Below are 17,350 nucleotides of genomic sequence, written 5' to 3'. Positions count from 1 at the left end.
GAGCTTTGCGCAAGCGCAGTAGTGTGTCGCAACCAACGAGCTAAACTGATACAATTGTTGCATGCTTCCTTGCTGCCTAACAATATTGGCTGCTCTGGAATGGACAGATCACAGATGCATTTATTTGTTTCAGATTTACGTGATTACTGTAGACATGTGTGCGTGAGAATTTAAGTTTTTAATTTGTGTTTTGGGTGTTTACAGAAATAATTTGTTTTAATAGTGAACAATTACGGAAAGTCATTTATATCGCAAAACATTAACGTGTGAAGCATTTATAAGCGATTATGGGTAAATATAGAAACTATTCTGCGGGCTTCAAGCTAAGCGTAATTGCCTTCGCTGAACAGCACGGGAACAGAGCTGCAGAAAGAAAATTTTCTGTGAGTGAAAAGTTGGTGCGTGACTGGCGGAAAGTAAAAAACAAGCTAAAAAGCACAAACCCTTCTAGACGCGCGTTTAGAGGTCCTAAAACAGGGAAGTTTCCTATAATTGACGAAGAAGTGTTTAGGTACTTCAGTGAAATACGTAACAATGGCTGCAGTGTATCATATGAAATGTTACAAATTAAGGGACAGGAGGTAGCGTGCAAACACAACATACCGGTAACTCAGTTTAAGGCGACTCGTGGGTGGATTAAGGGGTTCATGCGACGACACAATCTGTCAGTGCGAAGGAGAACAACACTAAGCCAAAAGTTGCCTGCTGATTACACGGACAAGATTGTAAATTTTCACCGATTTGTCATACGTTTGCGCAAGGAAACTTCGTACTTGCTTTCTCAAATCGGTAATGCCGATCAGACTCCAATCTTTTTTGATATGCCTCGCAACAGCACTATTGCACTAAAAGGATCACGGAGTGTATTAATGAAAACCAGCGGTAGTGAGAAATTGCGATGCACGGCAATGCTAGCCATTACAGCTGACGGGAGAAAGTTGCCGCCTTACATCATTTTCAAGAGGAAAACGATGCCTAAGAATATACAGTTTCCCCGTGGAATTCATGTACGAGTGCAACCAAAGGGTTGGATGGACGTAGAACTCATGCTGGACTGGGTTAAAACTGTGTGGAATAGAGGACCTGGTGCACTACTAAAACAACCAGCTCTGCTTGTTTTAGATAGTTTCCGAGGTCACCTCGTGAACGAAGTGAAGCAAATTCTCACTACAAATAAGACACGACAGATAGTCATTCCTGGTGGCCTAACATCTGCTTTGCAGCCACTAGACGTATGTGTTAATAAACCCTTTAAAGACCACTTACGTCGATTTTACAACGAGTGGATGATGAGCGGCAATCAGCAATTGATGCCCGCCGGAAATATCAGGCGTCCACCCTTGGACTTGTTATGCTCGTGGGTGAAGAAGAGTTGGGATCTTATACCACCTGAACTAGTCTCCAAGAGCTTCAAAAGGACTGGGATTTCGAATGCACTAGACGGTTCCGAAGATGACGCAGTGTGGCAGGGAGACGAAGAATCTGATACTGGTATTAACAGAGGCGAGGACGGCGCATCAGATAGCGAAACCTGCGATAGCGACACCGAAGATTTGGAATAAATTGCGTACCGGTAAGTCCGCATTTCACAACAAAGCGATAATTTTTTGCAAGTGTAATATTTTAACTTTAATACTCAAATTAATGACAAATTAACTTAATACCTTCATTTTTATTTTCGGGTTGGAAAAACGTTCGCCGAATTGTTGCGAAAAATTATGAATTTTGTTTTAGACTATTTTAATTATTTTGATGTATAAACGCGAGTATTACGTGCATCTTAAATTTGTATCAAATACAATTTAGTTATAAATACATTTTTTGAGTAATACAAATACTGGTATTAAATATTCATCGTATAATGGTCGCACCCTACAATTTTTTTCGAAAATTTTGGTATAAAAAGTGCGACGATTATGCCGTGAAATACGGTATACCCCCCAAACAAGGTTACCGTAAAACAGGCAACACAGTTCACACCTGTACATGTGATTGTGTGTAAGATATAAGTCCATTGGTATAAGAAAGTTCCTCTAAAAATGGGTGAAATTGGGTGATAACATTTTTCATGTCTAGATGTTTGTGTCATTTCATTGCTTTTGTCTGTGTCAAATACTTTCTCTTTTCTAATAACAAATAAAACCCAAGTAATACACATTTAATATGGGATGGAAGAAACAAATGACTTTATTGAATTTACAAGTCACGTCAGTAGAAAGAAGCTCTTCAGGCACGGTGAGATTTTCGAGCAGCAGGCCTTCTGAAGCAGCATGGAAGACATACAATTTCCAATAAATGCCAGCCTTGAAAGCCTACACCAGTACATTAGTTCCTGCAAGTTACACAACTTAGAATTTTCAAATTTTGTTTTACTATGCATTAACATTAATCTATGACACCTAACACAAGAGAATGTCACTCTGTGATGTTTCAAGAATGTCAAATGTTTGGAAACTGGCCACTTGGGTTGGACAAGACTGACTGCAAAAAAAACTTGGAAGGTTGATCAATTAAATCTTTGTAATGGTAATAGTCATTCTACTGCAAAATAATATTTACTTACTTAAAAAATAATAATTTATTACTGCAGTTTTAAATGGACCATGGTGTATTGAAGGCGCTGATAGCAAAGAAACAATCTGCTAAGACATTAGAGCAAAGGTGCTCAGCTGGGCGCCTGTTGAGGCTGGCATGATGTAAATGTGGGCAGCTTACGTCAGAGGGAAGCGAGATAGTGAACACACTTTGCAGGGAAGGGAACAGTGATGTTCGATTGTGATTATGAAGCTACCCTCCACTACTCAGTGAAATGGTGATTTAAAAAAATAAAATGTTATAAGCGCAAGAAAATGGACCTTTTCAATATATTAGGGTTTGATTTATACTGCGCTCTATACAAACAGTCACTTTTCTTATATTTATTCATTGAAAGAAAACTGACATTATAATCTTTGTGTTACAGTCTACGATTTACAATTATTTGGATGGGAATGACAGTATTTCTATTTTTTTTAAAAGTAAAATTCCTCTTATTCGTTAAGCAAAAAGTAATTAATATATTTGCATAATTCAACAAGTTTACTGCTTGATTTTGCACAGTGTTGTAGTGTCATGTGATTTTTCGTGTCCACTGAATTTCTGAAAATAGTCTTTAAAACTTAACAGGTATCCGATGATAATAGCTAACTCCTAAATTCCGAGGGAATTCCATCATGAGTGAAGACAAATATTTACTATCCCAGATTAAAGTACAACCACAATGTAAATGTATCTGCCAGATAGTAACGTCACTGATTTTATTCCCGGTAAGCATGATTCGATTGTTGGCGAGTTTATCAGGTAATTTAAACCCAAACCACCACAAGCCAATGCTAGTGAAAACTGTAATTCATTACATACATTATAAAAATACTTGAGGTTGTAGGCCTAACTCTTTATTGTATCCGGTCAAAATACGTAAATTGCAGTGAACAAAAACTTATTTCTTGCAACGTAAACTGAAAACGACGTGGATTTCTGCCCCTTTTTTCTTAGTTTCGCTGCAGTGACAGAATGACTGGGAGAACTTAGCCTAACCTTTATGGCTTGTGATGTACCACGACAATGTGGTTCAATAGCCTACGCTCATCGCCTGCTTCCATTGCTGGGTGCCCGCAGGATGAAATGACCAGCGTAAGCACTTCTGCATTAGAGCATTGCTGCACGTCTGTCGTTGCACAGGTTGTCCATACTGTGACAGAATGAGAGATTTTCAACAGCCACAGGAGCTTTGAACTTGGGAGCGTGGGTTGGTGCCATAGCTTCAAATTACTTGTGCCAGGCTCCTCACTTTCATCTATCCTATCCGACCTCCCTTGGTCACCTCTTGTTCTTTTCTGACTGGACGGTATTAGAGCATGATATAGATGTTGATGCTCATAGGCTTCAATTTTTGGTACTGCCGGTGGCTCCAAGCAGCCTATGCACTCGCCATGCATCTTGGTGGGTGTGCTGTTTACCAACTGATGAGCCCAACGTAGCACAATGAAGTGAAACGCTGGTAACAAGGAATGAGTTAGCTGGAAAATTTATAATGTCCAATAACGGACCATTTATATTGGTATTAGAGCACTCGAGGCCTTCCATTTTATCTCTCTGATTAGTGTTGATAGAGGATGGTTGCCCACTTTAATCACCCCCACTCCCTGACAGTTTTCTCATGTGTACTAATAAAAGATAATCAAGATTTGATACTACATAATGGATGAAATTCATAAGAAAATTAAACACAGATTGGGAAGACAGGCAACAAAAGCCATGTTGTTTGCAGATGATATAGTGATATAGGGTGAGGATGAAACGGAAGTCCAAAAACAAAAACAAGTAGATAGAAAAATTTGGGATGAAAGTAAGCACAAAGAAAAGTAAGACAATAGTAGTGACAAGTGGACGGAAGGAAGGAAGAGGAAGAGGAAAAATAAAACTGACTGGTAAAATTCTGGAAGTGGTTAAAAGTTTCAAGTACTTGAGAAGTGTGATCACAGAAGATGGAAAGATAAGCAAGGAAATTGGGAAAAGAATACAACAAGCAAACAGTTTCTACCAGAGTGTAAGGGGTATTTTGTGGAGCCAAGATGTCCCGAAGAAATGTAAGAAAATATTATATTCAATCTATTATGAACCCATACTAATCTATGCAGCTGCATTGTGGAATATAACAAAACAAGAGGAGAGTAGAATACAGGCAGCAGAGATGAAATTCCTAAGAGGTATCAAGACCAGAAAGGATAGAATTAGAAATGAAGATATAAGGAAAAGGACAGGAATCTTGAAACTTCAAGAATGGGAGAAGAGTGTGTGCCAAAAAAACTTTTTCAGACAAGTTAACAGGAAAGAGACCACGAGGAAGACCCCGAAAGAGGTGGACAGATTCACTGTGTAAGAGAAGAGGGGAGGAAAACCAGAAGATGTACTTTAAAAAGGAGAAGCGTGGTGGAGAGACAGGCAGCGATTGAGGTCCTTGATTCACAACCTGACCCGAGAAGCTGGAAATGGGAAATGAAGATGATGATGATAATATTTTAGCTTCCAATAATTCAGTGATACATCTCATTTTTGGTATAACATCAGTATATTTCTATGTCGTCACCTAACTTGTCCAACTTATTTCACAGCAAATGGTTATTACCAAGAAATTTAGGTTATATTAATTGATCACTGAGCCATGTCTGGTCCAACCAAAATAACTGTTGGCCAACGTCCTCAGATATTTTGATGCCAGTTAAACAGAGAAGAAAATTGTTGAAGGAGCCCGCTTGTAGGATTCACGAACAGATCTGCGAGAACCACTCTTTCGACTGCAGACAGCGGGTGTTGGTGCAGTGAGGGCAGCGGGTGAGGAACTTGAGCCCCACAGCAGGCAACGCGCCGTTCAGGGAACTCTTCACCAAGTCGCACAGAGCATCGATGAACAGAGGGTGGTCGTTGGGAGCTGCCGCTCTCCGGATCGTCACGTCCTTGCCCAGCTGAAATAAAACAGCAGATGGAGTGATATCTCAAGGCAAGCACGCTGACTGCTGGATGAAAGTTATCACATTTGAGTTATACTGTGCATAAAAATAAAAACAGTAGTTCACACTAGAATAATCTGCAAATAAAGGGATTATGGAGAAAATGTGATGTTAAAATTCTTATTGCAGAAATAATTTAGTAAGTAAGTATGTAATTCGTCTTTATTCGTGGCGAAGTTAGGGCTCGAGGCCCTCTCTTACACTTAACCACAACATTTAAAATAATTAACATACATATATTTTTAAATACAACAAATATTTTTTTTAAATATTATAGTACTAATAGAAAATTTGGAGATAGTAATAAAAGAAATAATTATAGAATGTACAACATGGCAATATAAATGAACATGATCATAATTTAAAACTAACACTAGTAATAATAAAAGAAGGAAGCACGGTAAAAACAACCTATAACTAACAAATACATTTCTAATTTTTATGAAAATAAGCTCATTCACACTACGCACATCGAACAAGTCAGCTAGAGGTATTCAGCAAGCGATTTCGGCAATCGATATTAAATCTCCTATGAGAACGTAAATCCCTAATGGTAGCAGGGAGGGTATTCCACAGCCTAGCGGCAGTGACTACAAAGGAGCGGTTGTAAGTCCTGGAGTGACTGAGAGATATTTTTAAACAGGAGCCCGATCGTGTATCGTGGTTATGATAGGAGGAGAGGTAATTAAAGTTTGATGAGAGATAATTCGGTACACCTGAGTTTAGAACTCCATGCAGAAGGGACAGCATGTCGAGACAGCGACGCTCATGAACATGAAGCCATGACAACTCCCTATAATAAGGTGAAATATGTGAATCATATCGCAGCTTAAATATAAATCGAATACAGGTGTTTAAACTCCGTTCGAGCATCTTGTTACTGTCTTGAGTTATGTCCGTAAGTACAGTGTCGCAATAGTCTAGAATTAGTAAGATTAGGGATTTTACCAGTTGTATTTTAAGATGTTTTGGAAATTTGGAAGAGTAGCGTTTGAGAGGTAAAAGAGATTTCTGCACTGTACGGCATGTATTTGTCACTTGTTCAGTCCAGTTTAGTGTCTCAGTCATTATAACACCTAAGTTTCTTACTGACGTACAATAGGGCACGACAGTATTATTTAAAATAATTGGAGGTACATGTCTACTTTTTAACAAGTTAAGGTTTCTTTTGCTGCCAAATATAATAGTCTGAGTTTTGTTACGATTTATTAACAAGCTGTTACTTTTGGCATAGTCATTCAGTCGTCGTAAGTCAAAATTTACTCTGTCAATGGCTACATCTATGTCTTGTGGATATGAGTGATAATAAATCTGAAGATCATCTGCATAGATATGGTACTTGTTATATTTCAATGCATCCCCTATGTCGTTCACACTAACAACAAATTAAAGTGGGCCCAAAACCGACCCCTGCGGGACACCTGTTGATTTGTTATGCCATCCTGAGTACATTGTTCCCACTGATACTCGTTGCCGACGGTCAGTAAGGTAGGAGCTAAAAAATTTAAGAGATGTCTCATTAAAGTTGAGACTACAGTGTTTTAGCAGTAGTAACCCAGGGCTAACTGTGTCAAAGGCACTGCTTAGGTTTAGTAGTGTTGCTACAGTCAGATATCGTTGGTCTATTGCATGTCTGATATCGTCCGTAACCCGCAGTAATGCTGTCGCGGTACTATGTCCTTTTTTAAAGCCGGATTGAAAAGGGTCGAGGGAATTCTGGGTCGGGTATACAGTGATTTGTGCATGAATCAGACGTTTGAGTGCTTTTGCTAGGGGTGGTAGGATGGACACAGGGCAATAATCTGATGGAGAATCTAAGGTAGCGTACGAATAATAAATAGGGCAGTGAATAGAGAGATGGGTAATCCGCCTAGTCGGTACTATGTATTTACATTTCGCTCTTTAGAATGTACAGTACATGTTTTGAGAAGTATGTTAATTGTCTTCTTCAGCTACATATATATATATATGAGGGGGGGATCAAATGTAAACAGGATTTTTGTGTGTGTTTAAATTCATTTACTGAAAAACACAAGGCAATTACAATTTATTTTTCCACATAGTTTCCTGCTTTGGAAATGCATTTGCCCAACGTATGGGCAGTTTTTCTGATGCCCTCATCGTAAAAAAAACAGGGTCGTGTCACCAGTCAGTTGCGCACAAAGTCTTCCACACTCTCGTCATCTTCAAATTGTTGCCCTCCTAGAGCTTTTTTAAGCAGTCCGAACAAATGGAATTTGCAGGGCGATAAGTCCGGGCTGTAAGGATGATGGTCAAGTGTAGTCCAGTTCATTTCTGTAGCCTGGAGACAGTTAGAGCTGCAGTATTGGGCCGCGCATTGTCAAATCGGTTGGTCTCGTCTTCTGCAGCGATATGCAACCCTCCCCTTGTTCAACAGCTCGCAGTAGTTCGATCAGCAATAATGTCTTTAACCGCAAGAATGTTTTCGTCTGTAATGCTAGTCCGAGGATGGCGATTGTGTTACTGATTTTCCACACGTCCTCGTCCTTCCTTGAACTTTTTATGCCGGGCAAACACACGCATCCTTGACAAAGTTAGATCACCGAACTGCGCAGTCAATCTCTGGCAAATTTCCGCCACTGTAACTCCTTCACGAGCAAGAAATGTTATAATTATGCGTTGTGCAGTAGAGGGGTGCACCTCTTGCTCCAACACCGTGAGCGTTACTGATGAAACAGAGGGAAATATCTAACGGCATGCTCTCCTCACTCCTAACGGTCCTGTCTAGGCATAACAGAAGCGCGGGGCCAGTCCGACCAACTGTTGATGGTCAGGAACAAAAGTCCTGTTTATGTTTGATCAACCTTTATATATTATATACATTAAGAACTAATGAAACAGGGCCCCGCTAAGAAAACTAAAAATGTAACATATACAATATAACATTAAAAATTGATAAATAATGGTATGGAAGTACTGTAAAGTCCATTTTGTCATCTCCATATAAACTTGACATTGAGGGGTGTGCAGATAAAATGTTGTTTTTGCGAGTGATGAATTCATGAAACATAGTTATCCAATAGAACCTCTGTAATCAGAAACACTTTTAACTGAAACGGCCAAAATAATTATATTTTCAGTTGGAATTAATGAAGGAACATACCTTTTTATGATGTTTTTTATGTCCGTTATGCCAACGACATGTCGTGGTAATGATAGAAGAAAAATTAGCAGCAGTTAAAAGAATTAACAATGGTTCAAGTTTGCATACTGTAGCAGCCCATTTGGTGTTAGTCCACCTTTTCTGATTGGGTCAATATGAAAAATAAGTGTGAAAAGAATGCTTCAAAATTGCCTAACAATAAAACATTGATAGCCTGTAAAAAAAAATCCACAGTTGTAGCCCTTCAGGCAAGCTTGAAAACATCCCAGAGATGTGAGCTACGAATTATAGGTAAATAAAATATAATGAAGTATGAGAATATACGAAGGTAATCTCAAAAATAACGTCTCCTATTTTTTTATAAATATCTGTTTTTTTTCTACATAATCACCATTTTGGTTGATGCATTTTTGTAGACACTGTGGCGGTTTTTGTATGCCCATGTCATACCAGCTCGCTGCCACGCTGTCCAGGAAGGTGAATCTCATCTTTCACCTCGTCGTTGGTGCTGAATCGCTTTCCAGCCAAATGTTCTTTCAACTTAGGGAACAAGCGATAGTCAGTGGGCGCCAAGTCGGGACTATAGGGTGGGTGGGTGAAACTGTTGCAGGGCGACGTACAGGCAAGCGTTCTCATGGAGAATGTTTACGCCCTCGCTCAACATTCCTCTTCTCCGTTTCTGAATTGCCCTTCTGAGTTTTTTCAGGGTCTGTGAGCAGCACTTCGGAAAACCTCAGGAACCAAAGTGCAGAGATCATCCAGGGTGATCCGCTGATCTTCACGCATGATTTGCTCGGCCTTCACGACTGTCTCGACGGAAATTGACGGTCTCTCGCTCCTTTGTTCGTCATGAATTTCAGTCCGACTGGTGTAAACTTTCTACATCACTTACAAACATTTTTGACATCCATGCACGACTCGCCATGCACTTCCGCCAATTGGCGATGGATTTCAATCGGTTCAGTACCTTTTGCGTTAAAAAAAAACGAATAACTGCACGTACTTCGCACTTGGCGGTAACATCCAACGGGAACTCCATTCTCAATGGCTGCCAAGCCAAGACCGGCTGCCTCAGTGCGGCATGTGAGCACGGGGAAACACTCTTCACAATATTGTGACCAGCAGCCACATGAACAGAGTTCTCTATTTATAAAAAAACATGAGATCTTATTTTGGGGATTAGCCTCATATTCTTTATTTATTCCTTTGCTTAATCACCATTATCCAGTCGATTAGATTAGCAGTTTGCCTTTTTCTACCACCACGAGCGCTAATGTGAGTCAAAGAATTGTTTCATTTAAGCACCACTACGAGCGCTAATATAAGTCAATGCAGAGTTACGCCCTTGTAACTATACATTCAGTGAGGACATTTTTCAAAACTCAAAAACCCTTGAGGATATTGAACCAAGGAACACATCACAGAAAGAATTATGCAAATAAGTTAATTTAGCTACGATTTGAATAAAAAAGAAAACAAGCAAAGAAACAACCGATTTTAGGCTTTTTCCGGAAGTGATTTTCAATTTTGTTTTTTTGTTTGATGGAGTTATCCAAGACTCACAACTTGAAACCTTTTCAGGCCCTTTAGCCCTTCAACTTTTGGTACAAATGACGAAATTGCTTAATTTTACATTTTTCATAGTACGGGGTCCCCTCCTGTTTCTCCTAAGAAATGTTTTCAATATCAATAAGAAAGTAAATGAGGCTATGTTTTTATGGTTCACACATCAGATAGTGAAGGGAATACAATACTTTGAACACTTGTTAACAATGTATCGTCTTCATCCACTTTCTTTTTTCAAAAGGTACATTCAAAGGTTTCACCTTTTATTTATTTATTTATTTATTTTTTAGCCAACATAGGACTACGTGGTCAGGTTTATGGAGGTTTTTCTTCTTTTTGTCAGGCGAATACTGTTCCACCTTTACAATACTAAAATATTTTTTATTAACAATTAACAAATGTCGGTACATGTTTCGTCTATCTTGTAGACATCATCAGCCGAATAATTGTAAGAATAAGTACAATAGGCAAGGACAAAATCACATTAAAATGATTCAGATTACCAAATACCAAACAAACCCCACGGCACTTAACGCCCTTGAAAGGGCTTTGGCCTGCCCAGCGACCGCTGCTCAGCCCGAAGGCCTGCAGATTATGAGGGGTCGTGTGGTCAGCACGGAGCATCCTCTCAGCCGTTATTGTGGGCTTTCGAAACCGGGGCCGCCATTTCACCGTCAGACAGCTCCTCAATTCTAATCACGTAGGCTGAGTGGACCTCGAACCAGCCCTCAGCTCGAGAGAAAAATCCCCGACCTGGGCGGGAATCGAACCTGGGGCCTCCGGGCGAGAGGCAGGCACGCTGCCCCTACACCACGCAGATTACCAAATACGTCAGTTAAATATTGTTTGGAGAATGTTGTGGAGCACAAATGTTTGGTTCTAATAAAGTGAAGACACAAGTGATAGCTCCAATAAAATATGATAAATGAGCTCTTCTTGTTGGCGTGATGATGTTAACAATTCTTAGCTATAAGGCAGGCTGTACTTTCATAGATGGAGAAATTGTTGTAGTTGAGTATCCGTCATTGCCTGCCCCCAAGAAAGTTTCTTAACCTCTAAAACATTTTAATTATTATCCGAAATGTTAGTTATCTGAAACCACCTTCCCACCTCTATTCTGGTCAACAGACGTTCTACTGTATGTTCTTACTACAGTAGTTCGAGACTTCATAATTTCACACTCCCTAAATAATGTGGTTACACAAAATTGACATTTTAATGTGAAATGTGGATTTACTTTGATGTTTTTTTATGTTCTGGAAAAGTTTTGAATTTTTACATGACGTTTAACGACTCGGAGCCTACAGTTTAGTTCTTCGTGAAATAATATAAACTGTTACCAGTTCAGAGGTGCCAACGATTACAGCATTACGGTCAAAGGGGAAATTATTACAGAAAAACTGACATTATCAAGAAATCAGTTTCTACAGAGAAAAGAAAAGAAGGAAATATGTTCAATCCTTTCAAGCATTTCTGCTAAATTCTCCTCGTTTCAGTGCTTCTGAGACAACGATACTTACTCAATCGTCACTTCCTTTTGCTACACATAAGCTCGTCTCTGCTATAAATCCTTAAGTAATGTTGTATTTCTATATTAAGTGTACTGGACACTTGATTGAAAGAACTGAGGCCTACATTAGGCACATCTACACTGGAATCTCTTATGGTTCAGAAGACAAAAATGTCATGAGAGGGGGAAGGATGCTTGAAGAAAACCTACTGAAAAGCAGCTGCTGGGTGCGAAACGAGTTACAAGCAATGTTTTATCACTGAATTAAGAGGTAGTGTGCAAATTTGATTGCTGTCGGGAAGGGCAAAGGGGGTGTCATTATCGAGAAGGGAGGAGCATGCTTTGGACTTGACTCGAAAATTGTCTGGGATGTGGAGGGTGATTAATGATAATCCACTTCAACGGCTGGTACCTCTGCCAGTTTTATGTTATTTCAAAAAGACACAAGGCCTACACAAAAACAGGGTCATGTTTAAGATAAAGTTCAGTGCTCTGAACTGAAGGTCAAACTGGCTCCTGACCAATCGGATTAACTGCGATGCCACGGAGTGAACGGCGCGATGTAAAAATCAAGATAGTTAGCAACTGATGAGCCCAAATTGCCACAACAGGGTGAAACACTGGCAACTAAGAATGAGTCAGCCGGAAAATTTATAATGCCCAATAACTGACCAATTACATTGGAATTATGAATAAACTCCTTCAAGACAAATATTTCTCAAGTTCCTTATGGAACAGAAATCTACATTATTGTGCTTAAACTTTTCAAGTAGGGATGACAAATAATTCAAATAGTGAACTTTTGAGAAAATTGTGGCATGAAAACTTTCTTTTTCTTGTGAAATGTTGTGATGTATGGCCAATCAGAGGTTTTAAATTTATCGAAAATGCATCCAAGAATGGAACGGGGTTTGTCGGAATTCCAAAAAAGAATGCCAAAAGGCTTATTGGGAGCATCTCAAGGTTATGGCGGCATGAGGCAAGTTACACGCACATCTGCCGCTCCACTGGTAGAAAATGATTTGGAACTCATGGTCTTGAAGATGTTTAGTATTGACAAATTTTTCTCATAAGACGCCTATTTTAGCTGTCTATGGTTGGTCCTATGACATTTTCTCGTATCTCCTCTATTTATGCGCTAGATTGAGTAGGAAACGTTGAATAGGGAGAAGTTAGGGTAAGGATTTCACACACTGCATTACTTTTCGGATACTTATGTGACAGCTACAAACATAGAATCTGGCTCACATATAGCCAATGTTCATACCGAATTGGATGATTCGGTCTTTCCCGTAAGTGTGTCAAACTATGAATTATATGTGTAAAAACTGCAAAATATACGTACAATCAAGAAATACAGCCAAATTTAACGCATAAGGGATAGAGAGACGACAAAAAGTCATAGGACCAAAGTTGTAGATCATGCCAAATTGAACCAAGATTGTGCCATCTGTTTTGTGATACGACTAACCGTTTAGCCACGAAATACCTCTAAATAAAGGTCAAAACTCTCATTAAAATTGCCTCCACATCTCAATATTTTCCGAGGGTAAAAAGTGAAAACTTAAACATCTTTGAACTTTTCTGTCGATTACTGAATTACAATTTTCTAGCTTGTCTGGTAGATTGTGCTGCCATCTTGATTTGGGTGAGAGGGGTAAAAATGAGCACTTTCAGGAAACCTAAGCTAAAATATATGCAGATGGTCATTATCACACCTGAAAGTGATAAATGTACGAAAATTTCACCAAAATAGTCAATGTACAGACACAGGGTCATTACAATTTTATTTATATACAGAGATAAGTATCACAAAAATACTTCAATCCCTATTCCACTTCTTTTCAAGACTCCCTTAAGTGGATTTTCCAAAAACAAATGATGCTTGTTTCTTTACTCTCAGAGGAGATTCCAAATTCCAATTTTTACATCTCTAAAATGTTACATTTTAAAAAATATACTCTTAATAAACTCATTTTAAAATTCATCCATTTTTCACTCCTGTTCACCCCCCCCCCCCTCGCAAAGTGAATTTTCCTAAAACAAAACAAAAAAAGATTTTTTAATTTTTAAAGGGGATTCCAAATACCAATTTTGATGTCTGTAACATCTTCAGTTTTTGAGACATAAGTATCCTCATAAAAGGTATTTAACCCTTTTCTCACCATTTTTCAGCGCCCTTAAGGAGAAATTTAGAAAAAAAAATGTATTCCTTTATTTTTAAAATAGATTTCAAACACAAATTTTTACATGTGTAAACTATTAAGTTTTTGAGATACAGATCTACTCATTTAAACAAATCCACCTCCCCTCCACCCCCTTAGCGACAGAATATCAAAAAATCTCCCTTAGTGAGCACCTACTTATAATATAAATATATCCCCAAAATTGCATTTCTGTATGTCGAGTAGTTTAGGCTGGGCATTGATTGCAGTCTATCGGAGTTAGTCTTTTATACACACACTAGCGCTTTGCCTGCGGCTTCGCTCGCGACCTAGTTGAGTTATGTCCCATTATATTATTTTATTTCCCATTTTCTTTTGAAGTCCACCGAACCAACCTTATGCGTTCATTGACTTTCGTAAGAAATGTAAGACCTGAACGTAAATGACGTGTTTTCTCGCCCCGGCTTCGGCCGGAATTGATAAGTTTCAGTGTATTCCGAGTTCGCTGTTAAATTAAATTCTCCTGGAGAACACTCAGTAATAACAGTAGCTTAAATTATGTTTTTTAACCCCGTCACACGTAATCTAATGCCACTGCACAACTTAGGTGGTTTGAGGTTACATAACAACATTACAGGTGCTCCTAGTTTCAAACGAAGTCTGTGAGATGGGAATCCTGGAGGATTAAGAGTATTTAGGAATTCTACTGGATAATTGACAGCATCGTCCGTTTGTAATACCGTGTTGTTATATCCAAGTAGAATGCGCGCATGTCGACCACAGCATTTATATAGAAACTGTTTTATTCTTTGTTGAGGTTGATTATTCAGTTGTATCATGAGACAATTTCAATACAATATTTTTGTAAGCAAAGTGTTCATGCTTAATTTTAAATGTAATTTGTGTATGGTCATAACACGTGTAGACCGATTTATACTCTATTTCTTCTGCATCAAAATATGTAAGCAATGCTTCATTTATTTCATTAGCCGTCTCATTAAAGTCAATCTGCAAAAATCCAGGATCTTGATGAGCATTTGGCAATAGACTACCTATGGAATGATAAATTTGACCTTGTACTTTGAAAGTTGGCATAAAGCCAGGTTGGATGACATGCTTAGCACCAAAAGATGTCATTTGAGAACAGCTGCTATATTTTCTAATTCAATCAAAAAAAATGACCATGATCTGGATGGACACCCATTAGTAACTGTACAATGGTTCAGGTGGAGATTAGAGTGGTGGCAGCTGAACCTTGCCAGAATCGCAACGCATGCCTGGTGTTTCATCTTTCCACTTTAAAGCATGGCAGAATTGGCATTTATTGATAATTGTACCAGTGGTTATCAAGCTGTTATCTTCCTAATTAATTTCAGGATCATAAGACATCCCGGAACGAAACTTAATTTTACATGGACGCAATCGTCTTTCTTTTCGAACCCCAGGGTCATGTTGCTCATATCGCGTTTGAATTGTCCTGTGATATTCACGATTATTTTGCTGGTGTGTAGCTGCCGCTGCTCTATGAACCTTGGGGTTATTCTTCTGGTACGTGACTGCCGCTGCTCTATGGACTTCAGGATTTTTCTTTTGGTACTTACTTGCAACAATGGTATGTGTGGAAGGATATTTCTGTAAAAATGTGGCTGCTTCTTTTTTAAATTGTATTTTTCTCGTAGCATTTGAGTATCGAGTACGACGTTTTTCAGAAACTTTTGTAACAACGAATGAAGCACTTGTTTCTTCGCATAAACATTCATATACAGTACATCAAAATGTCCGTTAGAGAAATTACCAGTAAATGGCAATCTTTTTACGGGATTAGCTTCATCACTAAATGTCCAGTATAACTTTTGATCACGATAAACTTCAAAGCGGAATGGAAATATTTTGCCTGCTTCCATCAACTCACATGTTTTGCCATAAGTTGAATCTTCTGACACGAAAAGTCGGCACTCTTCTGAGGAGGAATAGTTATTAGCAAGGATTGCCAAGGTTCAACCCTTATTGCTCAAGAGTTCTATCACACCCACTTCATTACTCGTCGACAATATTATGCAAGTTGCCTCCGGTCCGTCCTTCGTCAATATGAGTGACATATCTTCGAACCATAGACAGCTTTGCTAATGACGCATGCGCGCGCTGAATTGGTACTGCTTTTGCCTGGCCTGTTTTACCAGTTGTCCTGATGAAACAATTCATTTAAACTGTAAGCGGCTGCATAACTCACTAACAAAATATAAAACTGTAATAAATCTCCTTAATAAAACAATATTCCTGTGTTAAAAAAGGCCGCCAACAGGAAAATTCAAACCTGCATTATTGCAGTCTGTAATCTTAACCGTTGCGCTATCAACGCAGCGTAAAACATCGTATCATGAATTCACTCACAAACATTTGTATATTATGTAGGCCTGTATACTGTTAATTGTATTTTCTTTTCTTTAAGGATTTGGTTTATTACCGTCTTAAAATACACGGAAGCAGTGTGAATTGGCACGTACACTTATATGTTGGAAAGTGCCGCGGCCATTTTTCAATTAGCAAAAGCCAAAGATTCATGCGCGCAATATATTTCCATTGACTTTTCAAGAAATGCAAGATTTTTGCTATACTATTTAGACGATTTGGAAGACTAAATGAATATATATGTACAATACTGTTCAAAATACGGAGATATTGAACACAAATGTAAAACGACATATCACCCCTTTTCACCCCTTTCAAATCGGAATTTTAAAAATTTCTTTTAAAACAGTATTTATGATATATGAAAATAAATATCTGAATGAATGTAAGTACAATATTTTTCACAGAAACGGAGAAATTCAACAAAAAAGTAAAATCACATTTCACCCCTTTATACCCTTTTAAAATCCTTTCTTAGTGCGCATCTAAGCTACGGAAAGAAACATGTCCTCAAATTTTCATGCAATTATCTTCAATAGGTTTTGCTGTGCGTTGATTATCAGTCAGTCAGGACATCTTGCATTATATATATATAGATTTATTTATAATTAACGATATTGAACAGGTGGACCGTCCAATCCTTGTTAATAGTGCTAATTGTCCATATGGACCAAAATGAAATTAATTTCACATGATAAAAAATAGCCATTGTAGATTGCCACTGGGAACAGTTTTAATTATTTAATAATGCACATTTAACATAAAACACTCATGTAAGCAACTATTATTCAATCCAATCAACATAGAAACAATGCACAAAAAGTGGGGGATTGAAGAATAAGCAATGTGTAGCGACACCTCGTTGGTCTGAAAACAGGTGAAGGGCTAACAGACATGAAAATTATTTTTATCACCAAGACTCATCTATTTGTTGTACAGGGTGAATTATATAAACTGGATGGTTTTCAAAACAAACCCACTTGTCCGATAGCCAATAGGAAGATAAGATTGCTTTCAAAATGTGAGG

The 17,350-nt window shown here is 38.4% G+C and overlaps 1 protein-coding gene across 1 annotated transcript in view; it reads right to left on the bottom strand.

Annotated features, from left to right (window-relative positions):
* Nucleotides 1-2,147: 2,147 nt before the first annotated feature.
* The window catches only part of FeCH (ferrochelatase, mitochondrial), a 74,334-nt gene continuing 59,131 nt past the window's right edge, over nt 2,148-17,350 (bottom strand). Inside the window, exon 9 of the mRNA XM_067156427.2 lies at nt 2,148-5,504. Within this exon, the coding sequence (XP_067012528.2) occupies nt 5,304-5,504 (201 nt within the window). The 3' untranslated portion in view covers nt 2,148-5,303. The remainder of the gene's footprint in view (nt 5,505-17,350) is intronic.

The sequence above is a fragment of the Anabrus simplex genome, chromosome 12, assembly GCF_040414725.1.
Source record: "Anabrus simplex isolate iqAnaSimp1 chromosome 12, ASM4041472v1, whole genome shotgun sequence".
In the NCBI taxonomy this organism is placed as follows: domain Eukaryota; kingdom Metazoa; phylum Arthropoda; class Insecta; order Orthoptera; family Tettigoniidae; genus Anabrus; species Anabrus simplex.
Note: the sequence above shows the minus strand (reverse complement) of the source record. Positions and strands in the feature narration are given on the sequence as shown.